The sequence below is a fragment of the Amphiura filiformis genome, chromosome 1, assembly GCF_039555335.1.
Source record: "Amphiura filiformis chromosome 1, Afil_fr2py, whole genome shotgun sequence".
Lineage (NCBI taxonomy): Eukaryota > Metazoa > Echinodermata > Ophiuroidea > Amphilepidida > Amphiuridae > Amphiura > Amphiura filiformis.
The window spans coordinates 95,554,182-95,574,555 of NC_092628.1; the positions used below are offsets into that span (position 1 = coordinate 95,554,182).

Consider the following 20,374-nt stretch of genomic DNA (forward strand, 5'->3'; position numbering starts at 1 on the left):
TAAATGTGGGTAATCTAATTGACAGCATCGTCAAAATTTGACAGTTTGACACCTGAAGAACTTAGGCAAGAAAGTTTTTATTTTCTCATAACCCCAGTAGAATTTAAGGCCCGTTTGCTTTGCAGGAAGGCGATGAAATAACGCGAATCTACATATATAATAAAGTCACCATTTACCCGACTGCTGTATGTAGTTGTGCCGGTTTTATTTGAAATGAAATTTAACCTCGCCTTTCAGAAACGAGAGCAAAAGATACTAATGCGTGATAAAAGGTCCATCTACTCTGTCAATTTGGATGCATTTCATTAAAAAATTAGATCTTATTAAAGTGTCCTTGAAATACCATTTGGAAAATTAAAATGTTTGCATTGAAGAAAAACAACAATTATGATAAATGACACAAAGAGCATATATGAAATGTACTCAAATTTGATGTTTAAATATAAGGCATCTATAATATGTCTTTGTATGGATTTATCAGTATTAGAATTGAGCTTTTTTGAAATGTATGTACTTTGTAATGTTTAAATAAATACACGCAATGACTGCATTTTTTGATGTATTTGGTTTCACTATTTCACTCGTATTTGTAATTTAAAAGATGTCTCCGGCAATCAAAACATCATGCCTTACATGTTAGGAAATTAATTATCAAGCACGAATGACGTGGTTTTATTTTAAACAAACTCGTATTGATCATAAAAACGAATTAATACAGCCGCCTCTCAACACGTGATATTCAAAATTCCCGGGCGCCGAAATGGCTGTTTTTATTTGTTTAATGGTTAATATGAGCTTGTTTTAAATAAACCGTGTGATTTGTGCTTGATAATTATTTTTCTAACATATAAGGTATAATGTTGTGATTGCAGGAGACATCCTTTAAAAGGAAAAAAAAACTCTTTGTTGAATCAGTCATTCCGGTTCAGTCCAATTAAATATGTGTAAATTGAGAAATAATTCATCTACAAAATAATGTCAATTAGAGTTAAATGTTCTTAAAACTAATGTGCATACATTGTGGCAGTGTACATATAGTCATGTATAATAGAATGGTTCAACATTCATGGCTTTTTGGAATCGTCGATATCAATCCATAACTTAAACGTGGATTTGACATTATTTTGTTGGAATAGGACTCGTCACTCCGAACTTGGATTCGATCGTGGCTCGGACACAAATGGACTTGGCTCGACTCAAACGAGGTGGACTGAACTTGGGCACAAGCCTGTCTCGTATAACCTATGTTAGCATTGATATACAGAACGGGACATGAGGAAAGACACTCCCTTGCTTGAAAATAATCACAAATCACCTTCATCATGGGACAAAAGCGTGTAGAAATAGTTTTAGCGGTTCAAGTCACATTTCGGTAGCATTGTGTTGGCATCATAAAATGTAAATTAAATGTGATTTATCTTTTGTTAATCATGGTAATGGTACTTGCAGAGAAACACCGGCTCATTGGTCTAGTTAAGTACTTATAAATTGTTTAAAATTTAAGATCAAATACAATTATGTACACTGCCCTAAAGATTTATTTATAGGGACGATTTTAGAATCATAAATATATAAATATGCATGATAACGGTAAACAATCAAACCGTCTACTTACAGTTGCCTAGGAGCAGAACGAGGATAGTTGGCCATAGTAGTTCTTTAACGCTATCCAGTATCTCCATGTCCAAATGAGGTGATTGAACAACATACATTCAAGTCGTATTTCTAATAATGAAATAATGGCATACAGCGGGCATGCATTATGGAGCTGACGTTGCTTTCAATGTCGTGTTTATGTAAATTTGGGCAGGCCCATTCTTAATTATATAGATTCAGAAGCAATCAAATGCACGCCCTCTGCAATTATAAGATACTTAAATGGGTTCATATTTAGGGTTTTTGTGAAACAAGAGCAGATGAAGGAATTTAGAGTCGATAACGCACTACGTCATCATCCCTATATCTTCGTGTCAAAAATTGCCGTGATAGTACGGCGAATCCTCTCGTTTTTCAAAAGCTACGCATGGCGATTTTGTTCGAGATAGGCCGAGCGACTCAGGCTAAGCATACCATTTACATGATATGAGATACCATAGCCCTGCCATAGAGCCTGCCGCTTAGTTTCTATTCTACGATTTGCGCATGATCAGTACCATATATGGTGTTACTATTATAGAAAATTCGATTTGTTTTCAGGTAAAACGCAGGTTTTGTTTGCAGTACACTAACTCGAAAAGCAATACACTAATTAGCGGGGCCTTGCTGTTTGCTGTGGATATCTTTAACTGCATTTTATAAGTAAATATTTTGAAATCCAAAGTAAAAATTGTGATATATTGAACTATTTGAGAAATGAATTATAAAAAAGGAACCCGTGTAAAATCCAGCTGCTGTATCTATAATACAATGTAGGCCTACATTATCCACTTTCTTTATCTGCGTGAATAATAGAACATCGATTTCAATCGAATTGAATACATGTCTCCATTTTGAGTTTGTACTACACCTCTGAGCGACAAAGCGATCGATTTCTAGCCAATCAGATACGGTAGGCCTCCTTTTCTTGCAAATTGAAATACCAATCGCCCGTCGCTCACCAACGGAGTATTAAGTTTATATTTATAACACTGGCTGTTGACACTGTGTAACGGTTCTTTGAGATAATTAGAAAAAACGTCCCTCCAGGAGGGGGAATATCTTTAATATTACCGGCAATAGCCTAACTATACTGCTCCAATAAAGTATCCTTACACTTGGAAAAATAATCACAATTTCAAAACTGAACAATATTGGGGTAAAGTTTTTTTTTAATAGTTGCTCTGTCTAATCTTGCACATTATGACACCACATTGAATCAATGTGACCTCAAGAAGTAAAGTTACAAGCAATTGAATAGACGAAGGTCCAGTTTTAAAAGTGACAAACTGGCCTATACAAGGCGCAAAAAAGATTCCAACAAGCGAAACAAAGAGACAACACAGTTTCTTCAAAAAAGTATATAAAATGCATATCAAACTAGCCGTCTTGTCAGGAGGATTAAAAAATGTATATTGTTCATACTAGCTACGACTTATGCACGGTTACCGAGAAGGATTAATAGTTTATTAGAAGTATTATAGTTTGCATTGTCTGCTGTGTTTCCTTTAAAGAGTAAAACAACACAAACGTCAAAGGTCAACAGAATTAGATGGCACTGGCCTACTTTGTCCTGTTACCAAATATAAGAGACGTAAACTATTTTTGTTTCAATCCTGGGACTAGATGAAATATTTGAACCTATTTTGGAAGAAATGGGAGGCGTTCAAAATTTTGACCTTTGACATTAACTTGACACGTTTTATCTTATATCACTGTAACCATAAGACGTAGACGGAATACTTTTTTAATCCTAATTTTACAGTCATCCAAGTATTTTTCAGTTTTGACCCCTTCTGGAGTGACATGGAAGCTCATTTTATTTCAATTATGTCAGAGAACCGAAATCAACCCTCAATCTTTCCTCTGCTCTCGAAAACCCTAAAATACTACTTTGTGCTTTTTGTGCTAGAGGGGTGCTGCAACTTGCAATTCAAGTCTCCACTCGTTTAGAACCGCACTAGACATGCTAGAAGAGGCAGAAAGCGTTAATATTATATGCATCTCCGTAAGACATATCATGTGTCACCTGTGATCATCAAAATTTTAAAGACTGCTTAGGCTGCGGCTGGAGCTGCTTCGACGAGCTGCTCCATATCTTGAGACTGCACAAAAAGCTGTACTCTATAGAATATGCAAATAATATGGACTGGTGAACACCCACCTCACTATCCCAACATAGCTTCATAGATCACTAGCTCAAGACCTTTGACAGCATGGATAACAAGGAAATTAACCAGCAGTTGCTGGATGGGAGAATGTTTGCTCCCTTTATTGTAGCAAAGGATCACGCAAGCGTCCTCTTCGTGAATAGTAATTCCACTGTGCGTATATTCGTACTTTTTGTAGGATGGGTGAAGGAAATTTACAATGCTGAACTACAACTAACGTGCAATAAAAACTGGAATCAGTCTAGCAAAGCTGGACAGACTGTACCTACCCTCTGAAGCATTCCAGGGAGCTGCTGGAGAATTGCATTCCAGAGCCTGATACCATTCGGGAAGCCTGGCCGGGAAAAACGAATGTTGGCAAAAGATTAATTGTCCTGTTAAATGACACGTGATATTTCATAGAGTGGCCACGTAGCATCACGGTTGGCATAAGGTAAGACTGAGGAATATAATCGATTCTGTAAGCGATATGATACATTATTTCAACTTTAGGCTTGGCACAGCGGTGCTGTAGGGTTTGCCATTGCAGTTGGTGATGTATGGCTGATACACTACTGGTAATTCTGTTGTCATAGAAGACGAAGTGGGCTTTTGTTGTACCATTTCCAATTTCCAGATGTAAGAGTGGATTGCGATTCCCAGGCGACACTGGCATATTCGATTACAGAGCGCAGAAGTGTCTTGTAGCAGAGAACTTTAGGGCACTGATTGATGTTTCTTAGCAAGAATACACAGGTAGAGTTGGCCTTGAAGGTTAGCAACTATTTTAAACTGTTGAGATTTGGTAGTTCACATCATCTTGCGAATGGTAGTGAGCTTTGACAAAAATTGCATTGATCATTTCATAGCGAGCGTGTAGAAGAATTCAAATATCACAGAATACTTTTGTAGGTCCTGTGGTTCTTGAGTTATGTTGTAAAGAGAGTTGAATGAACTTTTGCAAAACATCAAAGTGTAATTTTTTAATAATAATATATTGATTTGAGTAATGAAAATCGACATTGTTTGAATGCGGGGATTTGAATAAGGTTGCTGAAAACTCGCTCAAAAGGTTTCAAACTTACTCAAAATTGCTCCACCCTGCGTACGAGTTGCGTAAAGTGAACGCGGATTGTGCTAAGTTATCCAAAGTCGTTCAACGTGATCATAGCAATTTTATGCAGCTTTGGTCCACTTTACGCAACATCATAAAATGTTGTGAAATGTCATACGTTTTCGGACAATTTGGTCAACTTTGGGCAATGTACCCTGTGACATGTGGCCTAATACGGTGTGCAGTCCATATATGCACAAACGAATGCGGGTATTTATGATTATAATTGAAGACCGAATTAAAAAGACTAGTTTGCGTATGACGTCCTGTCAACTAGACCAAAAATGCCATATTACGCAGGTCAGCAAACAATCACGTCGCGCCTTTGCCTTGACGTCAGACGCAAACTAGTATTTTTAATTTGGTCTTCAATTATATCTGCTTTTTGTACATACAACTAACACGTCACTCAGCAGGTCATAGCCATATGAAATACAAGTACTCGTAGTATTTGAAATCACGAAAACCTTTGACACTTCACCTGATCTTCAATCATGGTGCCGTATTTGTCTGTGTGTTTGAATCCGTGTCCTCGTGTGAAAAAAATATCAATCTACATTAATCGGACATAATGGCTCTTGGCTCCCGGCAAGAATGATTGATTTTTATAAGTAGGTAAAAATTCACATAATATTGACTACGGTGTCAGAGTAAAGCACCAATGAACCAAAAATTTGGCAAGTCTGACTGAGGTCACATGTTGCAATGATGTGGCCGAGAAATTGCGTGGGCAGCATTTTAAGATTCGCTGTTAGTTTAAATATAGTTGTCATTTGTATACTCGATTATTTGATAGGGGCTGTGCAATAATTATGAGACCTGATGGGAGGGTAAAATTGGGGGGGGGCAGACCATTTTGGCAAGCCGTGAGGGGGGCAGCAATTTTGGCACACATTTATGGGTCGCCCTTTGAAAAAAATGCTCTAAATAGGCTTAGGAAAACAGTACCGAAACACCTAAATATCCAAATTTCCTGCTCGATGGGCTCGCAACATATTCCAAATCGGAATTGCAAATTCAACTAATACTTAAATAGTTCCTATCCCTTTCTGTATAGTGGTCAATGCATGAGGATTTGGTCACGCTTGCTGGTCTTGGTATGACGTTCCCATGGGTCACGTGCGTATTTATAAAAGCGCATTTATAGATCATACCGAAGTACACTGTTTAAGGTTTGCAAACTGGTATCCCAAAAATATGGCATGTGCGAGAGGGGGATAATCAATTTTTGGCGGGCCGAGAGGGGGTCAAGCGATTTTTGGTGAGCCGTTTGGAAATTGTACCCCCAGGCTCAAAATTATTGCACAGCCCCTTAGAATTCAATTTGTTTATAATTCTATCATGCAAAGGGGGTGATGTATTAGAATTTGACACCACCAGATTTAGCTAGATTACATCTGAGCACGGCACTTTATATGCTAAAATTTAAGCACAATAAAGTAAACAGTTACATTTATTTGATAACGAAATGATATATTATGGAAAGCCGATCACTAACAGCTACTTAACCCAACATAGAATTCGATTCAAGCTCTGTTTGCATAAGATCCACAATTCATATGCTCCCCTAACACTTTCTGAAATAAAAAACAACAATGAATAATTCTATTGTGGCAGAGCAACTTAACTCCATCATAGCAATAGCTACGACATTGGAAAGCTGAATTATTTCCTGTAAATATCTTACTTTGACAAAAGAACAAATCTCAAAGAGAGAGATAGAGAGAGAATAAACCCTAGGAGCAAATCTACACTTCGCTGAATTAACGAAATAGTTTGAAAGTTACTCGTATGATGCATACAACATTATTTACCGCATTGATTAGAAATAAACTACCCGATAATGCATTAACAAACGTATTAAATTACCCATCAGAGAAGAATGTTTTGGTATTCCATTCGTCTTTTAGTTTACCCAAAGCATATTCAAATTCAATGGTACTTTGATACCATATAAAAGTTAGAATAGTTACAGTGCTTGCAATGACAACTGTACAGAATAGCAATGCAAAGAAGCGACTGAGAATTATCGCTACAAGGTACCAGTCTTTGGCAAAGACGCTTTTATCATCTTTGCTATGTGTAGTAAAACTTGATCCTTTATAACAGTGATCGTGGTAAGCACGGTTATATTTGTCTCTGTAATCACCGTTATTGATAACTGCCGGGTTCGCTATGTGTTGAAATCCATCGGAGTCAACTCCGTTTTGTTTTCCTGTTGTCGTCTTGTTTGCTTGTGAGTTTGTTGTTTTGTTAGCTTCCCTGACCATTTGAACATAGCTGTTCAAAAACAAAATATGTGGTAGTTTTTCAAATGCTAGCCATTTCATCCATTTGGGAACTGGTTCCTGAGATCGACTGCTTAGATTGATGATGAAAACTGTTGCGAACACAGATAAACTGACCATGATGATCATGATTTGGAAGTAAATATCTGAAATGAAGAACAAGAGGTTCTTGGTGTCAAGTTTATTTATACATAGGTACTATCCCGCTTGCTGGTACGACTGTGTTTTTAAATTTCGTTTATAGACTTTTTGCTAGTTTTTTTGCTAGTTGGTGAAAAATTATCCCTCTGTATCTTCATCGTGTTTATAAACCTGTTGTAGATTTACAGTCATAAATTAAGCAGAAGGTATTAAAATCTATGCCAAATATTCTTTGTATAGATGAAGACAAAAAGAACAAGTATTTAACCATGAACCAAAATAAAAAGTTTACACAAACGAGAAAACAGAAATGCTCTAGTATATTGTGAATAAATGTTGGAAGTGTTTTGGGCTAGTCAAAGAGAAGAGAAACAGTTATTGGCAGATCGGAAGTGGAGACAAGGTATTTTGGTGCTGGTATACTTTTCGACATTACGCCCATAATTAAGTTATAGTTTGGGTTTTGGTTTAGGTAAAAACGTTTTAATAACATTAAATGTCGGGTTATAATCAAGGTCATGAAAACGTTTTAAAACGTTTTGTATGAAAACACACTACAACAATATTTTTAAAATATTTGCAAAATGTTATTGTAAAATATTTTTGCAATATTTTGTCAACACTTAAATAACATTATGTTAAAATATTTGCAACCAGCAAACACAGAAATGTTCTTGTTTTTTGTGTTTGCTGGGCAGTACATTATCAACAAAATGTTTTTAATGCTATGAAAACGTTTTGTACCCTTAATATACCCTTTATATAACCCGACATTTAAACGTTTTCTGACAACCTTTTATAACGTTTTGTGTTTGTTGGAAAGCTATAAAATATGAAAAACGTTTAAAATGCAACATTTCGTTCTCGCATCATCTATCGTAATTATTCAGAATCTTAATGTGGATAATGTAAAAGGAAGGAAAGATTTCTTGGCATTTAAAAAAGGGGGAGAGATTCTTGGATTTGGAAATGTAAAATCACTCAACGTTCAATACGCTATAGCGGTTCTGTAGGGATACTTGAGTGAAATTTTATTTGGCTATACTTGAAGCATTTAAGTAATTCAAGTTTGCTTTTATAAAATTGTAGTAAACTTTAACATTCCGTTTATCAACCCTGACTCACCGATTACTGGTGCATTTTCTCCGGTAGGCGGTATCACTTCAGAAATAAGTTTTTCGAAGAATGACAGTGCCAACAAGTTTGTTATTGAAAACTGTAACTTTGAACCATTATCAGGCGGTAAAAAGAATACTGTGACGGCAAGAAGTGAGAGTAAAATGACAGGAATAACTATGTAACTGATGTAGAATGAAGCCTGACGATGAAAGACAAGCCGATATTCCAAATTGTAATAATTGATCTCACAACACACATATTTTGAGGTTACTTTTTTGGCGGCCACTTCAATTAAATCCCAGACTCCATTTTCCAAATAGCTGAAAGTAAAAGTTTAAAAATGTTGTTAGGAATCGCATCTAGGAATGTTTTTTTATTACTAAAATCGCATGTACCATGTGAATGGAATTACATACTACTACTCCCGATTCCAAAAAACAGCACCATTGTTTTGGAAATAAGAAAATATTATCTGCTTTGCCACATGAAACATAGCTAAAAGCCAAATTTTAATATTTTGGCAATTTGAGGGAAATGAGCAATGGGCAAAAACATGCAATATTGCATGTTTTCTTACAAGTGTAGTCACACAGTTCTATGACTTGGCACATGTCTAAACATTTAAAATCTTGAATATAGGCTAAGACTTTTCATAATTTTAACATTTTGTGTTATTTTGATAATTGATTTTGAATTCCAGATTCATACCTAGTGGTAATAAAATGAAAGTAAATTAAATTAAACTTCAAGACTACTTGTTTATTTTCGCTTACCATCAGCGCTTTTGAGGAACTTCCTCGTCATCAGCCGATGTTGTTGGCTCCATGTATTTCTTGATCAGGTTGGTCTATAGCCGTTTCCAAGAAATACATCAGAGCCAACAACATCGGCTGATGACGAGGAAGTTCCTCGAAAGCGCTCACGGTAAGCGAAAATAAACAAGTAGTGTTGAAGGATTTGAAATTACTTGGTACTCTAGGTCGGTAAACATGAGTAAGATTTGATCTTTCCCTAGAGAAGTCCTTTTGAGAGGGCTGAGCTTTCGGAACTCTAGCGAGTGCCATCTTCAGAGCAACTAAATAAACATGATGATGCGCCTTATATACACTAGGGGGGACTGTCAATGGGACATGAGACAAGAGAAAGCCTGAACTTTCACTTGATACTACAGTCTACAGGAAGAAAACTCACACTGACCAGTATCTTAACTTTGACTCGACCATCCAGAATCAGCCAAACGTTCAGTGCTGCGTTCACTGTTCCAAAGAGCTGACAATGTTTCGTCGAACATTGAGGAGAAACGCCATTAAAAGACTCACATCCGACAAGCTTTGAAGCTCAACAAGTACCCTTCTAAGTTTGTTCATGACTTTACATCCCGACCTGCCAGGACTGACACGACTGACGAACCTAGGCCTAATGCTACTGTCATCTTGCCGTACGTAGCTGGGACCTCTGTAGCTATACGAAAGAAAAACCTTCGCGTTTACTTCAAAACGACCAATACTCTTAAACAGCAACTTGTACACCCCAAGGACCCAATTCCCAAGGATCTCCAGCCAGAGCTATCTATTCTATTCCTTGTGGATCTTGTGACCAAGTTTACATTGGTGAAACTGGCAGAACTTTGAAGAAGAGAACTAGTGAACACCAAAGAGACCCCAACTCTGGAAACACACAAAAATCAGGCGTCGCTGAGCATGTGTGGCAAAACCAACACGACATTGACTGGGACAATACCAAGATTTTGGACATGAACACCAAGTGTTCTGAAAAGAAGTTCATGGAAGCTTGGCATATCCATTCCACTCCAGACAATTTCAAAGGAGTGGACACCCGGAGTGGACATTCCTCCTGAAGTTAATTAGCTTGTTGTTTCTCCACACAGGAAGTTCTCCTTATTGACTTATTGACAATTCCTGTCAATCATTTTGACATCCCTCCTCTTGACATTTTATGTCAATCACTTTGACATGTACCATTGACAGTCCCCCCTAGTGTATATAAGACGCATCATCATGTTTATTTAGTTGCTCTGAAGATGGCACTCGCTAGAGTTCCGAAAGCTCAGCCCTCTCAAAAGGACTTCTCTAGGGAAAGATCAAATCTTACTTAAGTAGTGTTGAAGTTCAATTTAACTTCCATCACAAAATATGTTTTCCAAAAATTAGAATGAATAACTTGAAATTGATTGTAGCATTATATATATATAATAGTACATAATTAAACGGTTTTATTTTTTAATTTATACTCGCCTTCTAGTATATTATCATTTTTACTGTAATTTACTCGTAATTTACTGTAATCTTTGCCCTTGATTGCCACAGCATACAAAAAAGGCCCTAAAACACTTTTCCGTTCTTTTGCCAAAACAGGATAATATTTATTTTATTCCAAAAAAATTAGTGCTATATTTGTCTGGAATCGGAAGCAGATTAGACTTTCACGACGGGGCTAGCGGAGAACAGCCCATTAGGGTCCTTAGTCGAAAAAGGATTAAAGTTACGGTTTAGGGCATTTTAGGTTACGATTAGTATTAGGAATGAGGTTAGGGTTAGGGTTATAGCATTAGGATTATGGTTAGTGTTCGGCACAGGGTTAGGTTTGGGCTATGATAAGTGTTATGAAGAGTCGTGGTTAGGTTTTGGGTCAGGATTTTTTAGGATTTTGGTTAGAGTTAGGATTAGTTATATAGGATTAGGGCTTAGGTTATAGATTCGGGTTAGGGTAGTGGTTAGCGTTTATAACTTTGATATTGGGTTTTCTGACAAATGACCCTTCGTACTATTTACCTGTAACGGCATTGAGGTTTCTAGGGATATGTAGTCGGATATAATTATAAACTGTCAGGGGTTCGTTAAGATTAATTCGGACCTTACTTGTACGGAGAACATGTATTCCCACATAATCATTATAGCATAGCAGTAATAGGAAAACAGCATGGACTTATGGGTAATTGGGCATGTTTAAAATTCAACTTGGCCACCAAAATAATATTTTGGATGTTGGTGTAACAGTCATTTAAAAGAGTATATTATATTCTTTTAAATGACTGTTACACCAACTTTCAAGATACCAGTTTTTTACAGGAGATGTCATTTTTTTTTCTTCATGGCATATGGTTAACATTCTGTCGTAAAATGATTCTGCCGGCATGCTCATACCAACGGGACATATACTAGGTGCATAATGATCATGTGCAAGAGGAATCTTGCAAATATATTCCCTTTCCAGAGAAACCGGCCAACATGTTCGATTTTGAATTTTATTCTGTCGCCAACGAAAGTATAACACACAATCCTATGGACCATTGAAATATACGGTATGTTATAGTCCATAATTCGCCAACGGAATGTCCGATTTGCATGAAGTTTAGAATTTAAGATTCTTTTATGAATGTAAAAACACATGAGCAGGAAGAAATTGGGATAGAAATATCCCTTTAACATTATATCAGCGTTCCATGGAAATATTTAACACAACATCTATTAAAATGCTGTTTTAAATACCATTTTAATGAAAAAATCATGTTTTGCAGCCATTTTGGCGGCCATTTTGAATGTTTACATGCCCATATGAGATAATATTAATTGATGCCGATGTCATATTGTTACCCCTTTACCAGAGGGATACTTTGAAAACAAAAGAACACAATGTTTGGCACCATTTCATTGTAAATCTGGTACTTTATAATACTCCTGTAACACATTTTAATGAAAAAAGACTATTTTGGCGGCCATTTTGGCAGCCATTTTGATTTTTAAACATATCCAGGAGATGATAGAAATGACATAGACGACTTATGCTTTGTTGTCACCATAATATCAGCATCCCATGGTTATTTTTAACATCAAATAAGTTAAAATATTGAATTCTAAATGCATTTTAATGAAAACCCCATCTTTTGGCAACCATTCGGCGGCCATTTTGAATGTAAACATGTTATACTGACCTTCAATCATAAAAATAATGTCAGAAATTGATTCCTTGTATGCAAAAACCTATAGAATGATGTATTACACATGAATATTGAGTGTAAACTAAAATTTAAAATTTTCAAAATGGCCGCCGGCGGCCATCTTGGAACTCTCGAATTCGCAGCCGCTTTCGCAAAAGCACCTCCGTTATTCTTTAACCTCAAAGGTCCAATAACCCAAATCAAGTGTCAAAATCTCTACCCTATCCGGTGTAGGCCGGGTTCTAGCTAGGGCCTGGACTATATGATATATCTCTCTATATAATCCTACTGTCTGCACCCATGACATGTTTGTAGATTGCCCCACTGGCGTAGCTAGGGTTATGGCGCCAAGGGCGATGGATACATAGAGACGCCCTCCCCAAATTCTTGAAACAATTGGACGAGGCGCGGGCGAAAATGTGGCCAAATAGGGCATACCACCAATCAATTTTGATCATAATGAAGTTGAATATTGGTCTTAAATTGATCTTTCAAATGATTTTGTGTTGGAATTTTACTTTCATCGCTTGGTGGGGGCGCAGAATCGATGCTGAATTTGTCAATTTGTCGCCCCCCTAAGGGTGCCACCCAGGGAACGTATCCCCCTTGCCCCTCCACCTCCCGTCGCTACGCCACTGGATTTCCCTTTAACCAGGTTGACAGATGGTGGCTTTAAAAAGGTTTGTTTTAGGTGTCCGTTTCCTACTGAAGATGCGTTGGCTCTGAAAAGAGCCGTTCAAGCGGACTTGTGCACTCCAAAGATAATCATTTCTTGTACGGCAGCAAATCCGTTGAAACCTTCTATAGGTAGACTAATTATGTTCATGTAGTATATGTAGTGCATCGTTTAGTGAAGAAAAATATGATAATATACTAGAATACGGGTATAAGTTTGAAAATAAAACTTTTTAAGTATGCACTACATAATATAATGCAATAAATGATTTTAAAATGGGGACATATCTGAAAGAGCAATAAACATTTTGTGGAAAAGAAATAAAATTTTATTTTCTATGGAAATGTTACAATAATTGTTTTAAAGCAATGATTTGTCATGATTGAAAGGTTCAGAGATTTTTCTGAAATGAAAAAAAAAGCCTCAAAATACTGGTGGCTTGGCAACCTTAAAGTATTTGCAAATGTTCTCTGAAAGTTATATGTGGCTCTATACGTACCTTCTTTGGGTTCCATCAATCGATTTATCTGGAGATAGATTTAATTCCTGACCATTGTAGGTCCAAGATAGAAAGGTCATATAGCAAACTTGTGTATCAAAAGGGAAACCATTTCACCCAAACAGGACAACTGCCACTAAAGATTGCTGGCACAAACCAGTAGACCATGCCGTCGTTGCGAACCTCCACATAAGAATCCGGTTTGTACTGCTGAAAGTCAGGACTGAAAACAAGAGCAGCAGCAATTTAACTAATCAGTGTATTAATAGTTAAAAGGTATTTTCACAATAAGAATTTTGTTAATGAAATACTATTAGGTAAATGGACATAGATTAGTTTTTATACAAATGAACAACCAGTATTTTTCCAAACAATTATATCAGGGCGTCCTTGTAGTTAAAAGGCTTAATTTTGTTTTTCACGGTAAGAATTCTATATATAAACTAGCAATCAATTAAATTTTATAAGCAAGCAGGCAATTATGTACCAGATTGCATCTCAATGTTTTTTTGTGAAACTGAAGCAGTTTATCTTAATAAGGGCGCTTAATGTTTTTGAGTTCAGTACGGAGTCAAAGACGGTTTGGAGTAAAATTGTAATGTAATGAATGGTTGACGTGATTTTAAGCAATGAAAATGCCGGCAAATTATACAGAAGTCTATATCTACAGTATTAATAAACTGTGCTTGTACTTGTCTCTCTGTATAAAGTGAAATGAAACATTTCATAACATTTAGGCATGGTACGAAAATATTTTAAAGTATTACGGCCGTTGAGACATTCTGTAGACCTACTATAATGTACTATTACCTTTGTTCGAGGGTAATATCAGGTTTCCAAATGGAATTATGTGGTAGAAAAATGACATTGGTCCCGTCGTAATCAGACGCATTCCAGGTCAAAAACTCGTCTCTCCAGACCTAGAGAGTCAAACGTTCAAATCATACCAAAGAAAATTCCATTTCATTTAAACAAAACAAAAAATATGAATATATTTGCAATTCCAAGCAATGCTGTACATTATTATTGCTAATTGGCAGTAATTGCCCCATTAGAAAGATCCATAGATGAGTCTACTCAATATAAACTAAATCATCGCAGTTACGCGTGAAGGGATTTTGAGGATTTTTACACCATTTGAGAGAAGACACTTCATGGTTTTTGGATTTTCAAGAATTTTAAGCTACGTCCTACAATCCAAAGGATGAAACCTTTTATAATAATAATAAAAAAGGTTTCATCATTCTGCAACGCTTTCAATTGTCCATATTATACATAAAATGTGATTGGTCAAAAATTGGAGTACATAATAGATGGATGATAAAACAACCAAAGTAAAGTTTTTAGTCGACAGCATTTTCGCGATGCATGACATTGAAAGGGTAAAGAACTGTATGGTGTTGCTTCACATACCAACAATTCAATCTATGCTTTTAAGCTTTCTATGCTTTGAATGCTTTCAATGTAATATTAATATTATTACATTAACATTCGCACATTTAATTAGTCGAGGTCTTGTATAAGGCATCTACATGTTACCTTGAGCTGGGACATCGAGTTAGAAATACACGTTTATTAGTTGTAGTTAATTTGATTGCTGAAAATCACAGTGGTTGTATGTAGATGTATATAGAATAACACTCACTGTTTTCAGCCAGGTAAAAAGTGTGTAATGTTGGTTCCTTGTATCCTGCAAGTATATTAAAACAAATTAGTTTGTTTCATTTAATATATAGGCAGACAGTTCAGTTCATTTTCATTTCAGTTTTCAGGCATTGCAATGTATCTTACAAAAAGGTAGCCGAGGGTTAAGTAATGTGTATATAAACCTTTTTTGTGACCATTTATTGAATACTTTACTTGTAATAAACATTTTTAATGCCACAATTTTTTTATTGTCCTCATTTTGGCCCACTTAAGTAGTAAAATTGCAAAGTGGGGGTTGGTGTCAAATCCGTGAATATTTTTAACGTGAATATGCGCTTACAAGTACGCAAATGCGATTTTCTAGTGCTCTTACCATGCTCTTATTGTTGACATGACATGGAATTTCAATCAGCGGTTGGCCTGGGGCATACCGGGCTACTAAACCAAAGGTGGGGGAGGTCCACTGACTCTCTACTGAAAAAGATTTTAGAAGGCCAAATTCGCGAGAAGAGAGCGGAAATTTGCAATTCTAATTCTAAACTTTGCCATTTTTTTGAGTAAATTTCAGTAAATTTATAACGAGAGCTCACTTATTGAACAATTCTGATTTTGGGATCTACCTGTTTATTGCTCGCGCAATCCCGACTTTGTACTTTGAATTTTGAAACGGACTTCGCCTGGGACCTTTGTCCCTAACACACGCTGTCAATCATACTCGCCATCTATTTGTTATCAATCCAATCTCACCACAAGCACCAAGCATTATACGTATTTCCATGCACCAAGTTTAGAGTTTAACTTGCGCGAACAATTCCACAGATTTTGATGTAGTTAGTGGAAATGGTAAATTTCTTTCTTGTATTTTTGCTACATGTACTTCAATGGGATATTATTTGGTGGTATGCCTCAGAATAACACAGCTAGTCTATGAAACCTCTCGTCATACATCTGGTCGAATCGCGAAACCATCCACAACTATTATCCTATAGGTCATGGTGAATGGTCAATCTTGGACGTCCAAGAAATCTTAGGCTTGTAATATCTAAGGCGTCTATGAATTAATTGGTCAGTATTTGAATACGCTTAAGATGATTGGCGGTTTGTGATTTCTGGCTCTAGGATTCGTCGATTTAAATCTACCTCGAAATTCTTAGACGTCCAAATTTGCATCTTGGGCGTCTAAGATTGCATCTTTGACGTCCAAGGTTAGGCGTATATCTTAGACGTCTTTTGAAGCTATACGCCATTATAAAAACGCTACGCTCGTTGCGACTGCGCAGTATTACGACCACTAAACATAATGATGTTAGAGGATATAGCTTACCCATCTAGCTTACCATTTCTATCAGATTAGCAAAGAGAGGTCTGAATGTGACATTTGTTGTCGTTGAAGTTTTCTTCACAGGTCGGATATGAATGTTTGGATAATCTTGCATCAAGAAGTCTAACAATTCAAGATGTGACGAACCGTAACAACCTGGGTAAAAACATGATAAAGCATTTAATTTACATGTCAGTTACGTATTTCAAAAGCTTTAAAAACATAGTCGTAGCAAGGTGAAGAATTAGTTCTAATAATTATAATATTGCGTGATCAAATATTACAAAGCATGAGATAGTTGGAATTGAAGATTAAAGGCTGGAATCTTTTGGGACGCCAATGCAAGGATCATGGGACATCGGTCGGTTGCGAATCCAATAAGATCGGTCCTGAGGTGCATTTCTGATCCCTGTCGGGGAAAGAGTTATAGTTTTAGTGGTACAGTACTCTCTGTCTTTACTGCCGCCTTGTGCTATGTTGGGATCATTATTTTATTGATTAGCTCATCTGATGGTTTCTGGAGGATATGCCCGAGCCATTTCATCTGAATGAGGTGTGAAAATGGTTGCTGGTTGGTCATCTGGTACACAGTCACATTGGATACTCTATCATGGTGGTGGTTAATCTGTAGCAGTTGGCGGCATAGCTGTGAATGTAATCCTCCAGCTTATGTGTGAAAGATGCTGAGCATAAGTTGAGCGGGGATGTGACTTGCAGTGATTTCCAGACTCTGTTGGGTTTCCAGCCATCATGTATCCAAGGTTTTGGAAAACTCCTTTAATTTCTTCACCATCCAAAATCAAGCCATCGATATTTTTGCATGAGGTATATCTCTTAGAAGTACTCATGTAGTAACATCGAATTCCTCAGTCAGAAAGCTGTCTACAAACACATTACTTTGCTCTAGATCAAGACTTATATGGAAAAAGCAAGAATATATCAAGTTCAAAACTGTAGACAGACATTGACCTTGGCCTGATAATCACAGAATGCATTGTTATTTAATCAGAATATTATGACTGGAAGGCAATATATTGCAAAGAAAGATATGTATCAGGGTGGTGCACACGGTCATATCATCCTTTATTGGCATAATTGTTCATTATTCAATTCATTATTCAACTACAGATAGTTCTCATCGAAAATATGATTGAGAACATGAAAAAGCTAAGGCGTATGCAAGTAATTATTATAGAAAAGGGAAAAGACACAACGTGTGTGTTTGGTTGCCGATCCATGCTCGTCCTCGCAGGTTATTCTCCGGGTGCTCCGGTTTTCATCTTTCTTCTAAAATCGGACCTCTTCCCGTATCCCTGTCCGTCATATTCGGTTGATATCACCTTAAATTTAGTAGCTTCAAATAATAATAAATAACAAAAAAAGCACTGTTGGGATTTGCCTGGCTTCAGCCGAATGTTATAGATAAGTAAATAAAACGCTACAGTAACGTGTATGTATATTACTTTGTAATTAATTTGTTCATGACATTATATCATTGATCTGCGGGATTCGTTAGTTCTTCAATTTGACCTCAATTAAAACTATTAGTTGATCAATTCAAATGAAGTTGAATTATGTGTTTATATAAATCGTCACTAGGGTTGCACTACTTCAGCTTGTTTTAGTAGTCGACTAGGCGGCACCAATAGTCGCGACTAGTTGACTAGTATTGATGACTACTGAGTAAACGCTCTAAGTAACTTTCTTGCCAAAAATGCACAAGTCAAACACGTGTAATATTCAGAATGAATGACACAGGCAATATAATAATAATACATGTATGATACAAAACTAAAGACACAATGTAAAATACCGGTATTGAAGCAGACATCACAAAAGTTGCTTTTACTTTTTCTGGTACTTAGTAGGGAGCTTGCGATTTCCCAACGTACGAATATTACGCCCGTAACATTCAATGAACCAAAGTGTTTATCTTACCACTCTACTTTACACTCTGGAAAACTGGTAAGGGTCACTGTTTGCTAAAATTAACGTAAATGATATGGTTGCACAATAACATTGTCCCCTTGAGGGTTAAAACATTAAATTATTAAAATTAAAGTTAATTTCACCCGTATGTATGTTTATTACATGGACATGTATATAGCGTTAATGTCATTGTTACATTCAGGAAAATAATATAGCTGACCATTCAATTCAGGACATCGTACTCTTTTGAATCAACGTTTAGTGAATTTGCCGAGAAAGTGATAGGCAAGCAAGAGCCATGCGGACTACCAAGTTGGGTTCTGTGTGATATTGCGTCCCAAGAATGGTTTGCTGATGTGTGTAATACTCCCAAGTTACGAACATATAGAAATTTTAAAACATTGTTGACACCAGAAAAATATTTGCTTGAAATTTGTGATTATCGTTATCGTAAGCCTCTTTCTAGACTTAGATGTTCAAATCACATGTTTAAGATCGAAATGGGCAGAAGGGAAAATATTGATTATTACAATCGTATTTGCTCACTTTGTAACACCGCAAGCATTGAAAATGAGTATCATTTTATTATATCATGTCCGTTTTTTGTAGATATAAGATCTGAAATAAATGAACTGAGCTAGCACTTGAGGTCTATGACAGTACCATCAACCATAGACACATGTTGTGGACCTAAAAAGAAGAAAAGCACTAGCCTCTGTAGCATCCTGGAAACTGTAACGTATTTGGAAAAACCCATCCCTGCCAACTGAAACAAATATTAAGCTGCTTGGGACAACTGTGTTACCGTCTTCCTTTATGGGTGCGAGTCATGTGTAATCACCAAGGAGATGGAAAACAATATCAATGCTTTATATTAGACTTTATTTCAACACGGAAAGCCCAATTCAACAAAAGTTGTTCTTCCTTGGGGCCGTGCATAAACAAACATACATCCTCGCCCCCTCTTTCTGATCTGTATTGATGGATTAAAGAATCAATACAGATCAGAAAGAGGGGGCGAGGAGTAATGAACAAAGACGAGGGGGTCTACAATCTTAGTCACGTGTATGATCCACTTCTGAAGACTGCCAGCAAGACTAACACCGGAAGTGACATAACTTCCCGCCAGTCGTCAGCTGTTGGATCATCACAACAACACCAAGCTTTGATAAAGTCAGTTGCTAACTGACGAAACTGTCAGCAAGAAAAAACTAGTAAGTTTTCTTCAAATTGGTTTTGACAAAAGAAAAACTCTATTTATTATGAACATACCTTTTAGGCTTTTTTTACGTACATTATTGATTTGCTCATTCCAAGTTAATGTGTCATCAATAATTACACCCAGATGTTTACATTTATTAACTTTCTTTATATTTACACCATTTATATTGATAGATAATTCATTAACACTGTTCTTAATTGTATTGAGTCTTTGTCTAGATCCTATTAGCATAAATTCAGTTTTATCAGTATTCAGACTAAGTTTATTGCTTTGTAACCAATTATTTATAATTTTTAAATCATTATTAATACATTCCATGATATCATTTGACGAGTTAGAGGCATAGTACAACACAGTATCATCTGCATACATATTAACTTTACAATGAGAAACATAATTTGGTAAATCATTTATATAAATGAGAAAAGCGAGTGGTCCGTCAATTGAGCCCTGGGGCATTCCACAAACAGTTTCTTTAAAGTCCGAGAGAGTCCCATTTACAGATGTACATTGGGTGCGACCAGAAAGATAACTAGTAAACCACTTAATACAATATTCACCTACTTTATACATTTTAAGCTTACTCAAGAAGATATTATGGTTTACGGTGTCAAATGCTTTCTTCAGATCCAGCAGACATAATCCAATTAAATTACCTTTATCAATTTCATTATA

General features: G+C 36.4%; 1 protein-coding gene across 2 annotated transcripts in view; it reads right to left on the bottom strand.

The window, feature by feature from the left end:
- Positions 1 to 6,291: 6,291 nt before the first annotated feature.
- LOC140167639 (neuronal acetylcholine receptor subunit alpha-9-like) overlaps positions 6,292 to 20,374 on the bottom strand; it is a 47,444-nt gene continuing 33,361 nt past the window's right edge. For both annotated transcript variants that reach the window (XM_072190938.1, XM_072190946.1), the window contains exons 2-7: positions 16,565 to 16,704; positions 15,226 to 15,270; positions 14,391 to 14,500; positions 13,581 to 13,803; positions 8,454 to 8,767; positions 6,292 to 7,333 (exon numbers count right to left, since the gene is read on the bottom strand). In XM_072190938.1, the coding sequence (XP_072047039.1) occupies positions 6,765 to 7,333; positions 8,454 to 8,767; positions 13,581 to 13,660 (963 nt within the window). In that variant the 5' untranslated portion in view covers positions 13,661 to 13,803; positions 14,391 to 14,500; positions 15,226 to 15,270; positions 16,565 to 16,704 and the 3' untranslated portion in view covers positions 6,292 to 6,764. The remainder of the gene's footprint in view (positions 7,334 to 8,453; positions 8,768 to 13,580; positions 13,804 to 14,390; positions 14,501 to 15,225; positions 15,271 to 16,564; positions 16,705 to 20,374) is intronic.